Source organism: Rhineura floridana, chromosome 18 (assembly GCF_030035675.1).
Source record: "Rhineura floridana isolate rRhiFlo1 chromosome 18, rRhiFlo1.hap2, whole genome shotgun sequence".
NCBI classification, from domain to species: domain Eukaryota; kingdom Metazoa; phylum Chordata; class Lepidosauria; order Squamata; family Rhineuridae; genus Rhineura; species Rhineura floridana.
This window is the reverse complement of record NC_084497.1, coordinates 27506842-27522890: the sequence shown is the minus strand read 5'-3', so window position 1 is coordinate 27522890 and position 16049 is coordinate 27506842. Positions and strand designations below refer to the sequence as shown.

The following is a 16049-nucleotide window of genomic DNA, read 5'->3' as shown; positions in this document are numbered from 1 at the left end:
CTGACTTGATATGAAGCAGCTTCCTGTATTTCTAATGGGCTTGAGTTGTGCTAGACTTCAGCTGAACGTCGGGAGGCTTTTCTTTTTATTGTTAAGTTGCTTTGGTTATTTTAATTAAAGGATGTTAACAGTATATAAACGATAGTTAAATAAGGCTCCATCTGCGCTATGCATTTCACGCTGTATCATATCACTTTAAACAGTCAAGAATCCTGGGAACTGTAGTTTGCGAGGGTTGCTGAGAGTTGTTAGGAGACCCCCTGCTCCCCTCTCAGAGCTACAATTTCCAGAGCGGTTTAACAAAACCAATTCCCAGGGAACTCTGTAATTTCTAGCTCTGTGAGGGGCACTACCAGTGGTTCTTAACCTGGGGTGCATGACACTTTTTCTAGGGGTGCGAGGCCGAACCAAAGATTTTGGAAAGCTGTCATTTATCTTAGCTAAGCTAGGCTAAAACACACATTAAAATAAAAATAAAAAATGAACGGTATTTTTTCAGGGGGTGCGAGAGCATATTTTGGAAATCCAAGGGGTGCTGGCGGTGGAAAAGGTTAAAAACCACTGCACTAGGGGGTCTCCTCGAACAATTCCCAGCACCCTTCACAACCTACAGTTCCCAGGATTCTTTGGGGGAAGCCAGGACTGTTCAAAGTGGCAGGTGGGCCTTCGTGTTCCTCTTGGCATAGCTCAATATACGTAGCATCTCCAGTTCATCCTCAATTTAATAAACAAAAGCTACCCCCGTTGGTGAAAATCTTTAATTTCTTTATCATGGCTTCAAAAAATAGCTTTTTAAAAACAATAAGCAAGAAGCTTGCCTCTTGCTTGCGGCCGTCATGTGAATCAACCTAAAATAGGAGCAGGCTGATCTACCAGTTAAGACTGTCAATGGTTGAAGCCAGATTATTGATAATCCTTGGGAGCTCATTAGCTTTTGAAAACATCGATAAACAAGCTTGAGCGTCATTAACTAACAAGTATGATTGTCACTTGCAACCACCCCAGCCCACGTTAATCAACCTAAAAGTTGAGTTGGCCAAGCTGCCAGTTGAGCAGTCAATGGTTGTGGCCCGGCTGTAAATCCTGGAGACCTGACACTTCCACCTCTCCTTTGTGTCGTGCAAAGTGTGTTTCCTGGCCTCTGTGTCGGCTTCTGGAGCCGTTTCAACTGGCCAGCGGCTGGCCTGTGGAAGCAGATGTATCGGGAGCTTGGCTGCAACGTTGCGGATTTCCTTGATGGGACCAGGGAGGCACTGCATCTGTCCTGCTTGTTCTCTGGGTGCACCTTTTAAAGTTGTGTGACAAACGTTGGGCGCGAGAGGCATGTGAGGCGTCCTTCCCTGGCTCTCCCTGTCAGGTTCCTACCTGCTCGTGGTTACTGCCTGTCACTAGGCACCACCAGGGACTCCACCAGTCCGGACCGCTCTCTCTTATGGTTTCTCTCCCCGCTCTAGCACAGATCTCAACAGATCCCCCTGCTAGGCAACCACCAGTCACGTCCCGATACTAGTATTCCCAGAGACTCTGAATACTGGTATTGTTATTCTCTTCACCGCTGCCACCATTTGTTACAGTTCCCCTTCAGCCTTGGTCATTACCTTACCCTCCCTTCTGGTCTGTGAAACCCCAGCCAAGGATCAGGCCTTTGGTAAACCAAATTAAGTATTTATTACAGATAACAAAGCTAACAAGATTAACAAGATTTCTTCTTAAGGCACATAAGTATATGGTTTTACTCAATACTAATCCGAACTCCACCCCCCTCCTTCTCTTTCCCTCTCCTGGCAAACCACTCTCTCAACCCCACCAAACAACCCACTCTTTCTCTTTTCCCCTCAGATTCCACTCTCACTCTTCCTTTTATACGTTCAGCCATTTTAAACACTCAGCCAATCATCTAGCATTCTACTGCCCATTCACTCCCCCTCCTCTTTCACTCTACTTACCATGTATCTTCTAAACAACCGACACTTACCATATATACATTAATATAGGAACATCACAAGGCACTTTGCCACGGGCACGGCCCAGGCCAGGGTTGCAAGGTGGCAAGCAAGAGGCCATGTGCCACATTGGCAGTTAGGGAAATAATGGCACGTTATGCGATATTTTCCTTCTGGAAGGGAACAAGTGCCATCGTCACTGCTTTGGCCTGCCAGCGGTAATGCTACTAAGTAACTTTAGACCAGGGATCAGGAAGCCGCAGGCCAAGCGGCCAAATGCAGCCCCCCAGGCTACTTTATCTGGCCCCTGGGGTCCCACCTATGGGGCAGTGCCTCCTCCTGGCCCTGCTTTGTATGCTTGCTGGAATGTGCCCTTGAACTCGGATCATGCTTGCTGCATGCCTGGATGGAGGATAGAGAGGGATGTGTGAGTAAATTAAGATTTGCTGCTCCGCCAGCTTTTGCCTCTGGCTCCGGCTGCACTGGGCTGGCCCTCTGGAAGGGAGTGTAGCCCTTGGGCTGAGAAAGGCTTTAGACTCAGGGCTTAAGAGGTTTATAGGGGTCACCACTCATTTGCTGGTCATAGATATTACTTCACTCACTTTAAATATGGTGAGCCAGCCATTCTGCCTTTGGGAACCTTTCTGCCCGAAAGGCCTACCCTGAGACCAGCATGGCACTACATGCCACCTCAGAATTGGGGAGGGGATGCACTTGAACTCCCCCCCATGAGGCATCCTCCGGCTGCCTCTGGATGCGCATAATCAGAGCAGTGAGCCCATTGCAGAAGCACGTTGACCACACACTAGGGATGGAAAGATTGGTCAGTTTCATTCCTCTCATTTCCACATTTCTGCAGCAATCTGTGATTTTTTTTTAATCCTCCAGCATTTTAGGGTGACTTCTTCCTAATAAGCAAATTTTTGCAGGTGGTTTTGGCTCACGTACACGTTTTTTGCAAGCAGCGGCTAGCTGATGAGCTCAAATTGATATTGGCCTGTTAGGTCGATGGAATGCTTTCCAACTGGTACTGGCCAACGGATCCCATTCCTAGGGAGCTTGCTGTTGCATTCTGTTCCTGCATGCAGGCTTCCCATAATGGGCATCAGGGTCGGCACCAGGCATGCCGGGGCCCTTGGACACCAGCCTGCCCCTTGCCCTGGCACCCGCATGCACGTACGCCCTACCTACCTACCCACCTACCTACCTTTCCCTTGGTAAATGCTGCCTGTGCTGTGCACGCATGCCTGTCATCAGTGAAGATGGTGGCTGAGGCTTCCCTAAGGGGCTGATGTGCGCACATCCCTGCCATCAACCAAGAGGGCAGCAGGGGCATCAGCCCCTTAGGGAAACCTCGGCTGCCATCTTGGTTGATGGCAAGCTTGCACTTGCAGGGCAAGCAGCATTCATGTCAAGGGAGAGGTAGGCGGGTGTCAAGGGCCTGCGCGGCAGTAGGGGGGATGCCTGGGAGCTCCCTCTCGCGATCTGTGGCAGGGTCGGGAGCCGACGCTGCTGCGGATCATGGAAGGGAGTGCTGCCCACCCACCCTAAGGAGGGGCCTCTTGGGACCCAGGGCCTTCAGTCATAGCCCGACCTGGCCGCCCTCTGGCGCCGGCCCTGATGGGCATCTAGCTGGCCCCAGTGAGAACAGGATGCTGGACTAGACGGCCTTTTGGCCTGATCCAGCAGGGCTTTTCTCAATGTTGTCCTGGACATGCGAAGCTGCCTTTTACGAGGTCAGAACATTGGGCCATCTAACACATTGATAAGGCTATCAATGACTGCTGGCCATGATGACTGTTTTACTTCCACTGCCGGAGTCTGTGCTGGGAATTGCAAGTGGTGAAAAATGCTGTTCTACTTGGATCCTGTTTCCTTTGGGGTTCCCACTGGGGCATGTGGGGGGCCACTGTGAGAACAGGATGCTGCCCTAGATGGGCCTAATCCAGGCCTAACCGCTGCTTAGGTTCCTCTACCTCCCTTTACATAAGTAACTTTTGAAGAAGTTCCTTGTCGCTCAACAAGGCAGCCTAAACTGTTTCTCTTGGTTCTAAAACGTCTGCGCTTCCCTCTTGATGTCAACTGTACCTGTGGAAAGAACGCAACAATGTCTTTTCATTCATTTTCCCTCGGCGTGTTCTCCATCTTGGGCATCTGCTCTCTATCACCTATATTTAACTTGCACATTTTAAAAAGCTGGCAAGTTGGAAAGCAATATACGTTTTGAGCCTAGAGTGGAGCGCGACGGAGCGGGAGAGTTTTGGCAGCTTGCAATCCAGATGGGCCTTTGCCAATTTGTGAGCTGTTTTGCTGTCTAATGTCTGGGTATTTCTTTCGCAGACACATCTGGACCCTGATTGTTTTCGCCATGCTTTAACTGCTTGGCTTAAACGGGTAAACTATTTTTGTGTTTTTCTGCAGTCCAAATTCCTTCTCTCGTCTTCTTTGGAGAGGGGCTGGAGATATTGTGCAATGGTGTGAAACTAAATTATATCTGTATCACTTTGTAGGGTTACGATCTTTTAAGTGGTTTACACCGTAACCCTAACCATGTCTGCTCAGAGGTAAAGCCTATTGAATTCTTTGGGGCTTACTCTCGGGTACAGATGGCGGCAGCTGTCAGTTTTAGTTTCTAATTATTCCAGCCTTCAGTTTTGACATTTCAACATCAATTTGTGATTTTTTAAAAGAAGTCCTCATCAAATTTCATCAGCATTCTAGTTAGTTTTTCTTACACACGTTTGTATGCAATTTTGCCTTATATGCATTTTCATTTTATTTTCACCAATGTATCCATTCTTATCCACACGTAACCCTAGTATAATTCATTTTTGTGCCCATTACTTGAGAACCAGTGTGGCATAGTGGTTAAGGTACTGGACTACGTCCTGGGAGACCAGGGTTCGAATCCCCACACAGCCACGAAGCCCACTGGGTGACCTTGGGCCAGTCACTGCCTCTCCGCCTCAGAGGGAGGCAATGGGAAACCTCCTCTGAATACCGCTTGCCATGAAAACCCTTTTCATAGGGTCGCCATAAGTCGGAATCGATTTGAAGGCAGTCCTTTTTTTCAGGATGACCCCACTGAGACCAGACTTTGGGACAGAGCAGGAATTAAAAAAAAGTATTGTAGGAACAGAGGGGTGATAATAATCACCATTTTGGTGGCTGTAAGTAAAACTAGGGGCTGAGGATTAAGGCGAAGAGAGGATGACCTCTTGGCAGTGTGGGGTTGGGGAGAATAAGTGAGGACTAAAGAGAACCAACCCCACCAGGTTGGCACAGCAGGGGGAAAGACTGGCAAGGCTAGCAGTTGAAAGAAGCAAGTGGCAAGGGTTCAGGCTGGCCTTTTCCATTCATAATATAATAATATTTTTGCAAGTACCCCCACTGCTTGCACATAGAGGGTTCCTATAGGCTCTGTTTTCCCTTGCCACCCACCCCAATCCATGTTTAGGATGTTTGAGGGGCCATGGAGGTAATATGAGAACCATGTGTACCAGTGTGGTGTAGTGGTTAAGGTGCTGGACTACGACCTGGGAGACTAGGGTTTGAATCCCCACACAGCCACGAAGCCCACTGGGTGACCTTGGGCCAGTCACTGCCTCTCAGCCTCATGAAAACCCTCTTCAGAGGGTCGCCATAAGTCGGGATCGACTTGAAGGCATTGATATTTTCTTTGTGCACAGGAGAAGATCTTCCTTTTGCCCGTTTCCAAGATGGCGGTGATGCTCTCTCCCCCTCTTTAAAAACGGAAGCCACAGTTTTTCTTCCCAGTTCCTCTGTTGTGTCGTTGCTTGGATACCATCACAAATGCTTTTACTCTTTTGCTCTCTCACTGCCCCAACTTCCTCATATTATTTTTTTTTTATTTATTGCATTTATATGCCACCCCATAGCCGAAGCTCGGTTTACACACAAACAATATTATATTTGGGTTGTACCCAGCTAAGTGCTACTGAGAGTAGAGCCATTGGCCACAGACCTGAACTTACAAGATCTGAACAGGGTGGTTTGTAACAGATGATATTGGAGATCGCTGATTCTACCAAGCTTGATAATAGCTCAGAAAAATCTAGAACTTCATATTTATTTCTCCGGCATACTGCTTTCGTGTAGTGGTTAAGGTGCTGGACTACGACCTGGGAGACCAGGGTTCGAATCCCCTCTCAGCCATGAAGCTCACTGGGTGCCCTTGGGCCAGTCACCGCCTCTCAGCCTCAGAGGGAGGCAATGGTAAACCACCTCGGAATATCACTTACCATGAAAACCCTTTTCATAGGGTTGCCATAAGTCAGGATCGACTTGAAGGCAGTCCATTTCCATTTTGCAGAGTGTAGTGTGTGGTGTAGTGGTTAGAGTGCTAGACTACAACCCGGGAGGCCAGGGTTTGAATCCCCACACAGCCATGAAGCTCACTGGGTGCCCTTGGGCCAGTCACCGCCTCTCAGCCTCAGAGGGAGGCAATGGTAAACCACCTCGGAATATCACTTACCATGAAAACCCTTTTCATAGGGTTGCCATAAGTCAGGATCGACTTGAAGGCAGTCCATTTCCATTTTGCAGAGTGTAGTGTGTGGTGTAGTGGTTAGAGTGATAGACTACAACCCGGGAGGCCAGGGTTTGAATCCCCACATAGCCATGAAGCTCACTGGGTGCCCTTGGGCCAGTCACTGCCTCTCAGCCTCATGAAAACCCTATTCATAGGTTTGCCATAAGTCGGAATCGACTTGAGGGCCAGTACATTTACATTTTTTTTTTATAACGTCTTGTTTATAATTTAACGATTCTCTTTTGCAAAATGTTCTTTTGCAGCATTGTATGTGAAACAGATTTCTGGGCCAACTGTTTTCTTTTGAATTGTTACGGGATGACGTTGTGGTTTTTGTTGGGGTTTCTTGTTTCCAGGGGTTATGAATACAGTGATGTCGGAAATTAATATACTAATCAAAATGAAATGAGGGACAACATTAACCAACTGCAAGCTCTGCAATTCTTCAACAGCCCTGTCCATTTAATCTATGCATGTCTTTGGGAATTAAGAGCAGAGACAGCATGAAGGAAGCAGGATTTGTCCAGATATATATTTTTTTAAAAAAACCTTTGGGCATTTCTAGACTGTTGCTATTTTGGGCTGGGACTCGATCACATACCCAGAAATACAGGTCGTGCAATTAAAGCTGACTCTGTTAGGGCTGGAAGAAACTACTGGGCTGAAATCTGCCCTTCAGTGTAGACAATACTGAACTACTTGAACCATTGGTCTGATGCAGTACAAGGTAGATTCCTGTGTTGTTCCATCATTTACTGGTTTGATTGCTTTCTATTTGCTTTGAGTCTGCATCTACACTTTACATTTACACAGGAGCATAGTGGCAAATTCAGAAGTGCAGGGTCCCTTCATGTTAATCACAGCAATGCCCACTCCCCACTTTTTTTGCTGTGGGTTGAGAATCCTTGTTAATGCCTAGGAACCGATACGCATGCAAGAGGAGAGTGACTCGCCTCCTTTCACTTGGATTGGCTCCAATCAGCAGGAAAGCACAAGGAAGCATGTTAGAAGACTTTTCTCAGTGGCTAACACGCTCCCTTTCATGCTGATTGGCTTGTAGGATGCTGGAGACATAGGGACCCTGTTGGGACCCTGCTCTGAAAAAAGTAAAGGGTCTAAGACTCCCCAAGACCCCGCAGGCATTTCAAGCACTATCATACCACTTGAAACAGTCATGGTTTTCCGAAAAGAATCCTGGGAACTGTAGTTCGTTAAGGGTGCTGACAGTTATTAGGGGGCACCTCACAGAGCTACAGTTTTCAGAGTTCCCTGGGAAGAGGGGTTGATTGTTAAATCACTCTGGCAATTGTAGCTCTGTGAAGGGAATAGGGGTCTCCTAATAACTCTCAGCACCTCTTACAAATTACAGCCCCCAGCCTTCTTTGTGGCAAGCCATGACTGTTAAGGTGATATAAGAGTGCTTTAAACGTAAGGTGCATTTTGTGGCCTTAAGGTGTTCCTGCTGAATTCCTCCTGATTTTTATCAGGACCGCAGCACACGGCAACATTCTGTTGCAGCTTTCACTTTTGGATTCCTTTTTTCTTTATGTCCGGACAATTATTAGGGCTGTGCCTCTCAGACATGCCTGTGTAATCTGTTGTTTCGTTCGCTCCCCTGCTCTAAACTTACACAGCTTGTTTCAATGTTTTCTTTTTTCAGGGCGGCGTATTACATGGACAACAGGCAGGTTTATAGCCTGCAATACCAGACGGTGTACCGATGCTGTCCGGGGTGGTCTCAGTTTGGTGAGGATGCCGGCTGCCTTTATCGTAAGTGGCTTTTTGTAGGCTTGAGAGGTTCTTCGTTCTCCATTGTTTTGGTGTGAGTGCTTAATTGCATATGCCAATGTTCATATATTGAGGATTTAGGCCACATTTCCTGCGGGAAAGGGTCTCTAGGGTGGCTTACAACAGACTTAAGGACAGGCCAATGGAAGCTGATTTACTGGGGCTTGTGAGGGGCTGCCCCACCAACCTGTCTGCCCTCAACCCTTCCCCCTCACCTCTACATTTCTGAAGCAATTTGTGAATTTTGTTTTTTAAATCCTCCTGCAAAGGCTTCAACATTTTAGTGCGAATTTCTCCCACTAAACACATTTTCTATGCCGTTTTTTTACTATTGTACACGTCTTTGCAAGCAATTTCTCTTAATATAATGCATTTTGTATGTTTTCACTCATATATTCATTTTTATGCACGCTTTCCCGTAATATATGCATTTTTTGGAAGGGTTGGTTGAACTGCATTGCAAAATTCCTGTAAGTGCTAATTTCAAAGGATGGATGTATTTCGGCTCCCATATTGTTTTGGGAAGTGCAAAGTTGATAGATATGGCTTTAAATGTGAACGGAATCAAATATCTCCTCATCCCTACTTGGAGGTAGGGATGGGATCTGTTGGTCGGTGCCAGTTTGAAAGCACTTCGTTGACCTAATAGGCTGGTGTCGATTTGAGTTCCTTTTTTATCCCCTAGCTGCTGCTTTTGCCAATCTGTTTTTTCCTCACAAAAATATTGATATTTATATTGATTGTTTTAAAGGAAGTATCTGTAACTTTAAAGGAAATCTATAATTTTAAAGCAAATATCAATATTGATATTTTTTGAAAAGGAAATATTGAAATTGTCATTCTTGATGTTTTAGAGATGGATTTAAAAAAAATTCAAAAATGTGGAAAATTGCTACGTAAAAATCTGATCTACAACAATAGAGAATAAGCAAATTAATGGAAAATTAGATACCGAATCTGAATTGAGTGTAATGCTAGCACATCCCTACTTTCAGGTGAATCTGACTTCTACAAATGACCTCAAGAGTAGGAGGTTTGTTCCCCAGAAGCCCAGATTAAAGCAAGTGAAAATATTTCTAAGGGGGGGACACAATCTTTTTTTACTTTGCTTTGCATCTTCTCCATTGCTCTTAGCTGATTCTTCTTTATAGCATGGAAGGAGTTTTAGGTTTACATCATTGGAAGGCGTCTTGGCCCAAAGCTGTTCCTATTTAAATCAAGGACCTGCACGGAGGATATGAAACTCTGCTCTGTTGTCAACACTCATCCTTTCTGCTGATTTTTCAGAACGTTAGTGGATGTTTGTGGAAATGATCAAGCCGCTGGGAGTTGATGAATTTGCCTTCATGCTCCGCTTGCGCTGTGTGTTGTGGAGTTTTTCCCTAATAGCTTGGGCTAAAAGTGGAACACTGGGAATCGGTCTATTGGTTGATTAATTGGGTGAACAAATGTGCCAGCCGTTGTAACTCATGAGAACATTAGAGAATCCCTTCTGGATCAGGCCACTCTAGCATTCTGTTCCCATAGCGTGCAGTTTTTATTACCATTTTATATCATTTCTGAATTCCTTTGTCTGAGGCATCCTGAAGCAATTTACAATCGAATAAATACAGTTGCGTATATGATGTTTTTTTTAAACCCTACAATAATGTATCTAAAAAGAGTTTGAAACAACAACAGCACATAAAACCGTACACTGGCAGTAACTCCCCCGAAGACCTCCGTGATGTGCCCTGGGGTCCTTCTGGGAGGAATAGAGGGATATAAAATAAATAAATGGGCTCTAGCGGCCCCCGAGGTATCCTGATATATTTGTATAATAACATATAAAAACAGTTACATATATAAAAATAGCGAAAACAATTGCATATACCAAAAACAACCAATTAAAAAAGCAATTATATAAAAACGGTTTAAAGCAACAGAACATACATGAAATCAGTTCACAGTGAAGACAGATACCAACTGGGATATAGTTAAAGCACATCCCATGCACATTAACGCATATGTCTTCCCCCAAAGAATTCTGGAAACTGTGGATTTCTCCTCACAGAGCTACAAATCCCCGGCAACCTTAAAAACCACAGTCCCCAGGATTCTTTGGTGGGGGGAGGAGTGATGTGCTTTAAATGTGCATTGGATGTGCTTTAAATGCATGGTGTGGACCTGCCCAAAGATTTTAGGTTTGTGAAGGCAAACGGGCAAAAGCTGACTTGCTTACACATATCCTTGATCTCTCATCCTGCTTCAACTGATGTGACGTTTTTAATGGGTTTGTTTTATTTATTGTGTATTTTAATTACGGATGTTTTATATTTTGATGTTTGTGTAACTGGTTTTATACTTTGCAAAGCCGTTTAGAAGCCTGTCTTGGCATGAGGTAGTGTATGGGCGAATAACCTCTTATTTATTGTTATTGATGATAACCATCCTTTTTGGCTGATGGTGATGGGGAAAATAAGGGTTGAATCCAATGCTAGCCTTACTTAGAGTAGACCCTTTGAAATTGATGGCCATTACTTACTTGGGTCCATTAATTTCAGTGGGTCCACTCTAAGGAAAACGTAGCTGGCTACAACCGTTAAAAAAAAAAAATTGGCTGAAAACTGAAATTGCAACGGACGCATCATGGCCTTATCTGAACTCCTGGGGGTGGAGGAGGATGTTGTAAAGGTTTTCCTGTTCAGCAATAATTCTGTTCAGGAAGGAATAGGAAGGAGTGACGCCTAGAGCAGCGTCTTGTCATTCAAACCGCCAGTCCTGTAGAGGAAGAGAGTCTGTGTGGAATAATAACAGGTCTGTGTCTGCTTAGGAACGAGAGTGTAATTTGGAAGAGGAACCCAGTCAGGAACGTTGATACGTTTGTGCCTGCAAACGGGAGCGGCCGTAAAAGTTTAATGACTTTCCCTGGCTTTCCATTGTGGGTCCTTTCCAGCGAGCCAAACCCCGGACTGAATTGTGTGTAGCTGTCGACTGAGAAATCGCTGGCAAGGTTATAAATACATAAATAAATAAATAAATAAATAAGGTTATGGAGAAAGTGGATCGGCGGAGGTTCTTTTCCCCTCTGTCGTCATATTGCAACTCGAGGCCGTTCGATGAAGCTCAGCGTTGGAAGATTCAAGATGGTGGAAAGAAGATTCAAGATGGCGGACAGTACGTCATGCCACAGTGCCTAATTAAGCGATGGAATTGGCTCCCACAAGAAGCAGCGATGGCCACCGACTTGGACGGCTTTAAAAGAGGATTAGATGAATTCTTGGGGGATCAGGCTATTAGTTGCTACCAGAGCTTGGAAAAGTTACTTTTTTTGAACTACAACTTCCGTCAGCCCAATCCAGTGGCCATGCTGGCTGGGGCTGATGGGAGTTGTAGTTTAAAAAAAGTAACTTTTTCAAGCTCTGGTTGCTGCTAGCCAACTTGGCTATGTTCTCCCTTTACTGCCAGAGGCTGTATGCTGGGAATCGCAAGTGGGGAGAGCGCTACTGTTGCCCTCGGGTCCTGCTTGCCGGCTTCCCATTGGGGCACCTGGTTGGCCACTGTGAGAACAGGATGCTGGACTAGATGGGCGCCCATTGGCCTGATCCAGCCAGGCTCTTCTGATGTGTTTACCATGCAGTCCTGTGCATGCTTACTTAGAAGTAAGCCTCACCTCCCATTAGGACTTACTCCCTGGTAAGTGCGTATAGGGTTACAGGTTTAATATACTTCCTGTCTTCAGATGAATGCATCCAATACCTGTTGATTAAACATGAATGTCCTTCCCGAGAATAACACTTGCTCCTTCACTCTAAGTGGCAACTGCAACAAAATTTTGCAGGTGAAGTGTGCCTGTTCAGTGTCCCCTATGCTCTTTCAGGATTGTATCCGATGCTAGTTCTACTCAGAGAAGACACCTTGAAATTAAAGAACACGAATAACCTAGATCCATTCATTTCAGTGGGTCTTAACAGAGCATGTTCAGTCCTCATTGGGCTGGTTTTGGAGGAGGTTTACCCTGTTAGGTTTTTTTTGGGGGGGGGGAGTTGCTAGGGATGTGCTAGAATTCTGTCCAATCTGGATTTGGTACTGAATTTTCCATTTAGGAGGAAGGGGAGGAGCAAAGCCTGCAAAAGCAACAAACACTTCAGAGAAGGAATCAGCAGAGGGAAGAACAGATTGCCTTTCTGTCTATTGCACCCCACTGGTTCTGGTCAGTTGTCGCACACGTTAGTGCTTTACTCCCAACTTTATCCCTTACAAGTTCCTTTCCATATGAAGAATTCCCCCCCTCCCCCGGCTGTTGGTTTAGGTGCTGTCAGGGTGGCACCCCTTTTCAATAATAGTTGTTCTTCCTCTGGAAGGAAAGATGGAAGCTGGAGGGATAGCTTTTCATGGAAAACAGACAGTGAACGAGGCACTGTGGGAAGAGGCCTGTGTACTTGAATGGCTCCAGGGGATCTGTAAAATGCCTTGTGAAATGTCGGGCTTCCTAGTGGCTCGCTTCCAGTTTGTGTGTGTGCAATTGTGTCTGATGAATTCACAACTTCCTCCCGTGCTGTCAGATCACACCTCATAAACGTTGTGTTCAATTCTTTTTTTTTTTCTTTTGCAGAAAGTCTGTTTCATGTTTATTTTTCATTTGCTGAACCCTTCTGCCTCTTTGTGCCGGGCTGTTTGGATGGTTAATGATGGCTTACAGAGTCAGAAGAAAGGGCAGAATATGAGCCTACCGAAAAGACATTTCAGTTTCTCTCCCTTTCTTACCTTTTCAATCCTATTGACACTTCGGTGTCAGTTTGCTTTTTTCTAACATCCTCATGAAAATTCACCAGCGCATTACTGCAAATTTCTCCATATTTATTTATTTATATATTCCGCCCTTCCTCTCGGTAGGAGCCCAGGGTGGCAAACGAAAACATTAAAAACACTCTAAAACATCATAAACACAGACTTCAAAATATATTAAAACAAAACATCTTTAAAAACATGTTAAAACAGAACATCTTTAAAGACATTTTTAAAAAAAGCTTTAAAAACATCTTTAAAAGCAACCCCAACCCCAACGCAGACTGGGATAAGGGCTTAACTTAAGAGGCTGGGTGAAAGAAGATATGTATACACGTCGTTCTCTGCCCTTTCCCCCAATACACATCTTTGTGAAGTGATTTTCCCCTCCAAAAATGCATTTTTGCATGTCATTTTTAGGGCTCTGTGTCGGATTCGGCCCAGGTCCGAGTCCTGAACCAAATCTGGCTGATTCGGAGGAATCTGGATGCTGATTGAGTCAGGTTGAGACAGGCCTGGATCACTGTGGGTCGGGTGGGGTGGCCCAGAGTGATCTGAAGCTGTCAAGGGGGTGGGGCATAGACAGGAGTGGCAGGTGTGGGCCAAAAGAAGACGACTGCCTTTCCTGCTGTGATCGCTGTTCCTTTCTGCCCTTTGAGGTAGCACTGTGCTGAACGGGATCCTCACGCTCACTTGCAGGATGCTGGTTGCTGCTGCTTTGGAAGTGTGTTGAGGAGCACCTCGCAGGATTGAACCTGCATGCTGTCAATGGAGGGGGGGACAATGAGATGCAATGTCTTCCCTCTTCTCCAGCTCCTCTCCTGACTGTATATTTAAAATGGGGTTTTAGACCCGCTCCTAAATTGTTTCTGGGCTGGATCCGGGGTGGGGGTGGTCCCCAGTTTGGGACAGGGTCGAGCAGCCCAATCTGGGACCCATAGATGGGGCCATGGGATGGAACAGAGAGAAGGGCTGTGCACAGCCCTAGTTATTTCCCTGATATGTGCATTTTCCCTAGTAGATGTGTGTTTGTACAAATTATTGGCTGGAGAATTTGCATTGCAAAATTTGAAGAAGTGTGAATCTCGAAGGATGGCTGTGTTTTTTTGATTTTGCATATTGTGTCGGAGAGTGGAAATTAGGTCAGTTTGTCTTTAAGTGATGATGATGATGGTTAGAATTTATTACCTGCCTTTCGCCCAAAGGTCCCAGGGCAGGTTACAACAGTTCTAAAGCAAATCATAAAAAACAGTTAAAAGCAACACGAACAACATCACAGGAAAGAGGGTGGGCCCTAAAAATATACATCTCAGGTGTCGAAGGGCAGGGTGAAGAGGTGCGTCTCCAGCATTTGCCAAAAGTTGTGCAGTCGTTTCCAGACGCACCTTGGTGGGGAAGGAGTTCCACAGCTTAAGGGTATGAACTGAATTGAGTGTCTGCACCATCCTTGCCTGGCAGCCCTCTCTACATCTTGCCACATGCTCACCAGCTATGCCCATGACGCCTTCTCCTGTCGGTGGGCTGTAAGTAAATAACATGTGACTACACACAAATGGCGCCGGCCTGATGGTCATGGGTGTCTGACGCGGTTCCAAAGGGGCTGAGCAGGAGATGCTCCACTCCACCTTGATGTCTTGACTTGAGTTCTGACGGTGGCTTTTCAACACCGTTTCATTACCTTGAGGATGTGGGCAGCCCGGCGTGAATGCTACCTTTTGTCCGCAGAAGCAGCCACGGGTGGGGATGTTTCAAAATGAAACAAATGCAAAAGCAATCCGGCATAGCGGTGGGGTTCAGACGTCGGTCAAGCTGAGATTTCAACTGAGAATAAGGAGACCAAGTCAGGCAGGCGGAGAGCCTCTTTGAACTACATCTCCCTTCATCTCGGGCGTTGGCCGTGCTTGCTCAGGGCTGGTGGGAGTTATGCTTCAGCAGCGTTGGGAAGGCCAAAGCTTCCCCACGCCTGACGTAAGGGCTGTGCGCATTGACGGGACAGAGAATGTAGGAAGTGGTCTTATTTTATCATTTATTTATTTATTAGGTTTATATTCCGCCCTTCCTCCCAGCAGGAGCCTGGGGTGGCAAAGCGCTAAAAGCATTCTAAAAACATATGAAGAGCAGACTTTCCAATCCATTGAAAACCAAACATCTTTAACTGCATATTAAAACAAAATACCTTTAAAAAACTTTTTATTTTACAGAAATAATAATAATTTGAAGACATCTTAAAAAGCAAATTCCAGCACAGGCGCAGATGGGGATGAGGTGTGTATTTTTAACGAGGCTTGTTGAAAGAGGAAGACGTATTGATATTGATCCACCTAACTCAGTATTGTCTACACTGGCTGGCAGCAGCTCTCTGGGGTTTCAGATGGGGGACATTCCCAGCTCTACCCGGAGATGCTGTGGGTTGAGCCTGGGATCTTCCACTCAGAGCTACAGTTCCCAGAGTAGTTTAACAATCAGGGAACTCTGGGAATTGTAGTTCCATGAGGGTAGGAAAAGTTTTCTAACAACCCTCAGTGCCCTTAACCAACTATAGTTCCCGGGATTGTTTAGGGGAAGCCGTGACTGTTTGAAACAGTATGGGGCTGCTTTAAATGCCCATGGGGCCGGCACAGACCTTTTTCCTGGGGATGTCAAGCGCTGAACTTGCAGAGAATATATGCAGAGATTGGGGACCCGCACTTGCCCGAGGTCTGTCCGTTATTCTCCCCGAAATGGAAAACTGAATGCATTTAATTTCCCATGGCAGGAAAAAAAGAGAAAAAAGAATAGCAGGAAGTGTAGTCAGGGTGGTTCTGCGTTACCGGGAGTCATAACGGATGGCAGCAGCCCAACCTAAGGAAAGTTTATGGAAGTTATAATCAGTAATATAGGCTGAGATGTTGTGGAGTTGTAGCCAACCCGGGCCTACTCAGAGTAGACCCATTCAAATGAATGAACCAAAGTTGGCTGTGTTGATATTTTTAAAGGAAATGTCAATAATTTTAAAGGAA

General features: G+C 45.7%; 1 protein-coding gene across 5 annotated transcripts in view; it reads left to right on the top strand.

The window, feature by feature from the left end:
* MEGF6 (multiple EGF like domains 6) overlaps positions 1-16049 on the top strand; it is a 177255-nt gene that overhangs the window by 19056 nt on the left and 142150 nt on the right. For all 5 annotated transcript variants that reach the window (XM_061600698.1, XM_061600697.1, XM_061600700.1 and 2 more), the window contains one exon: positions 8156-8265. In XM_061600698.1, the coding sequence (XP_061456682.1) occupies positions 8156-8265 (110 nt within the window). The remainder of the gene's footprint in view (positions 1-8155; positions 8266-16049) is intronic.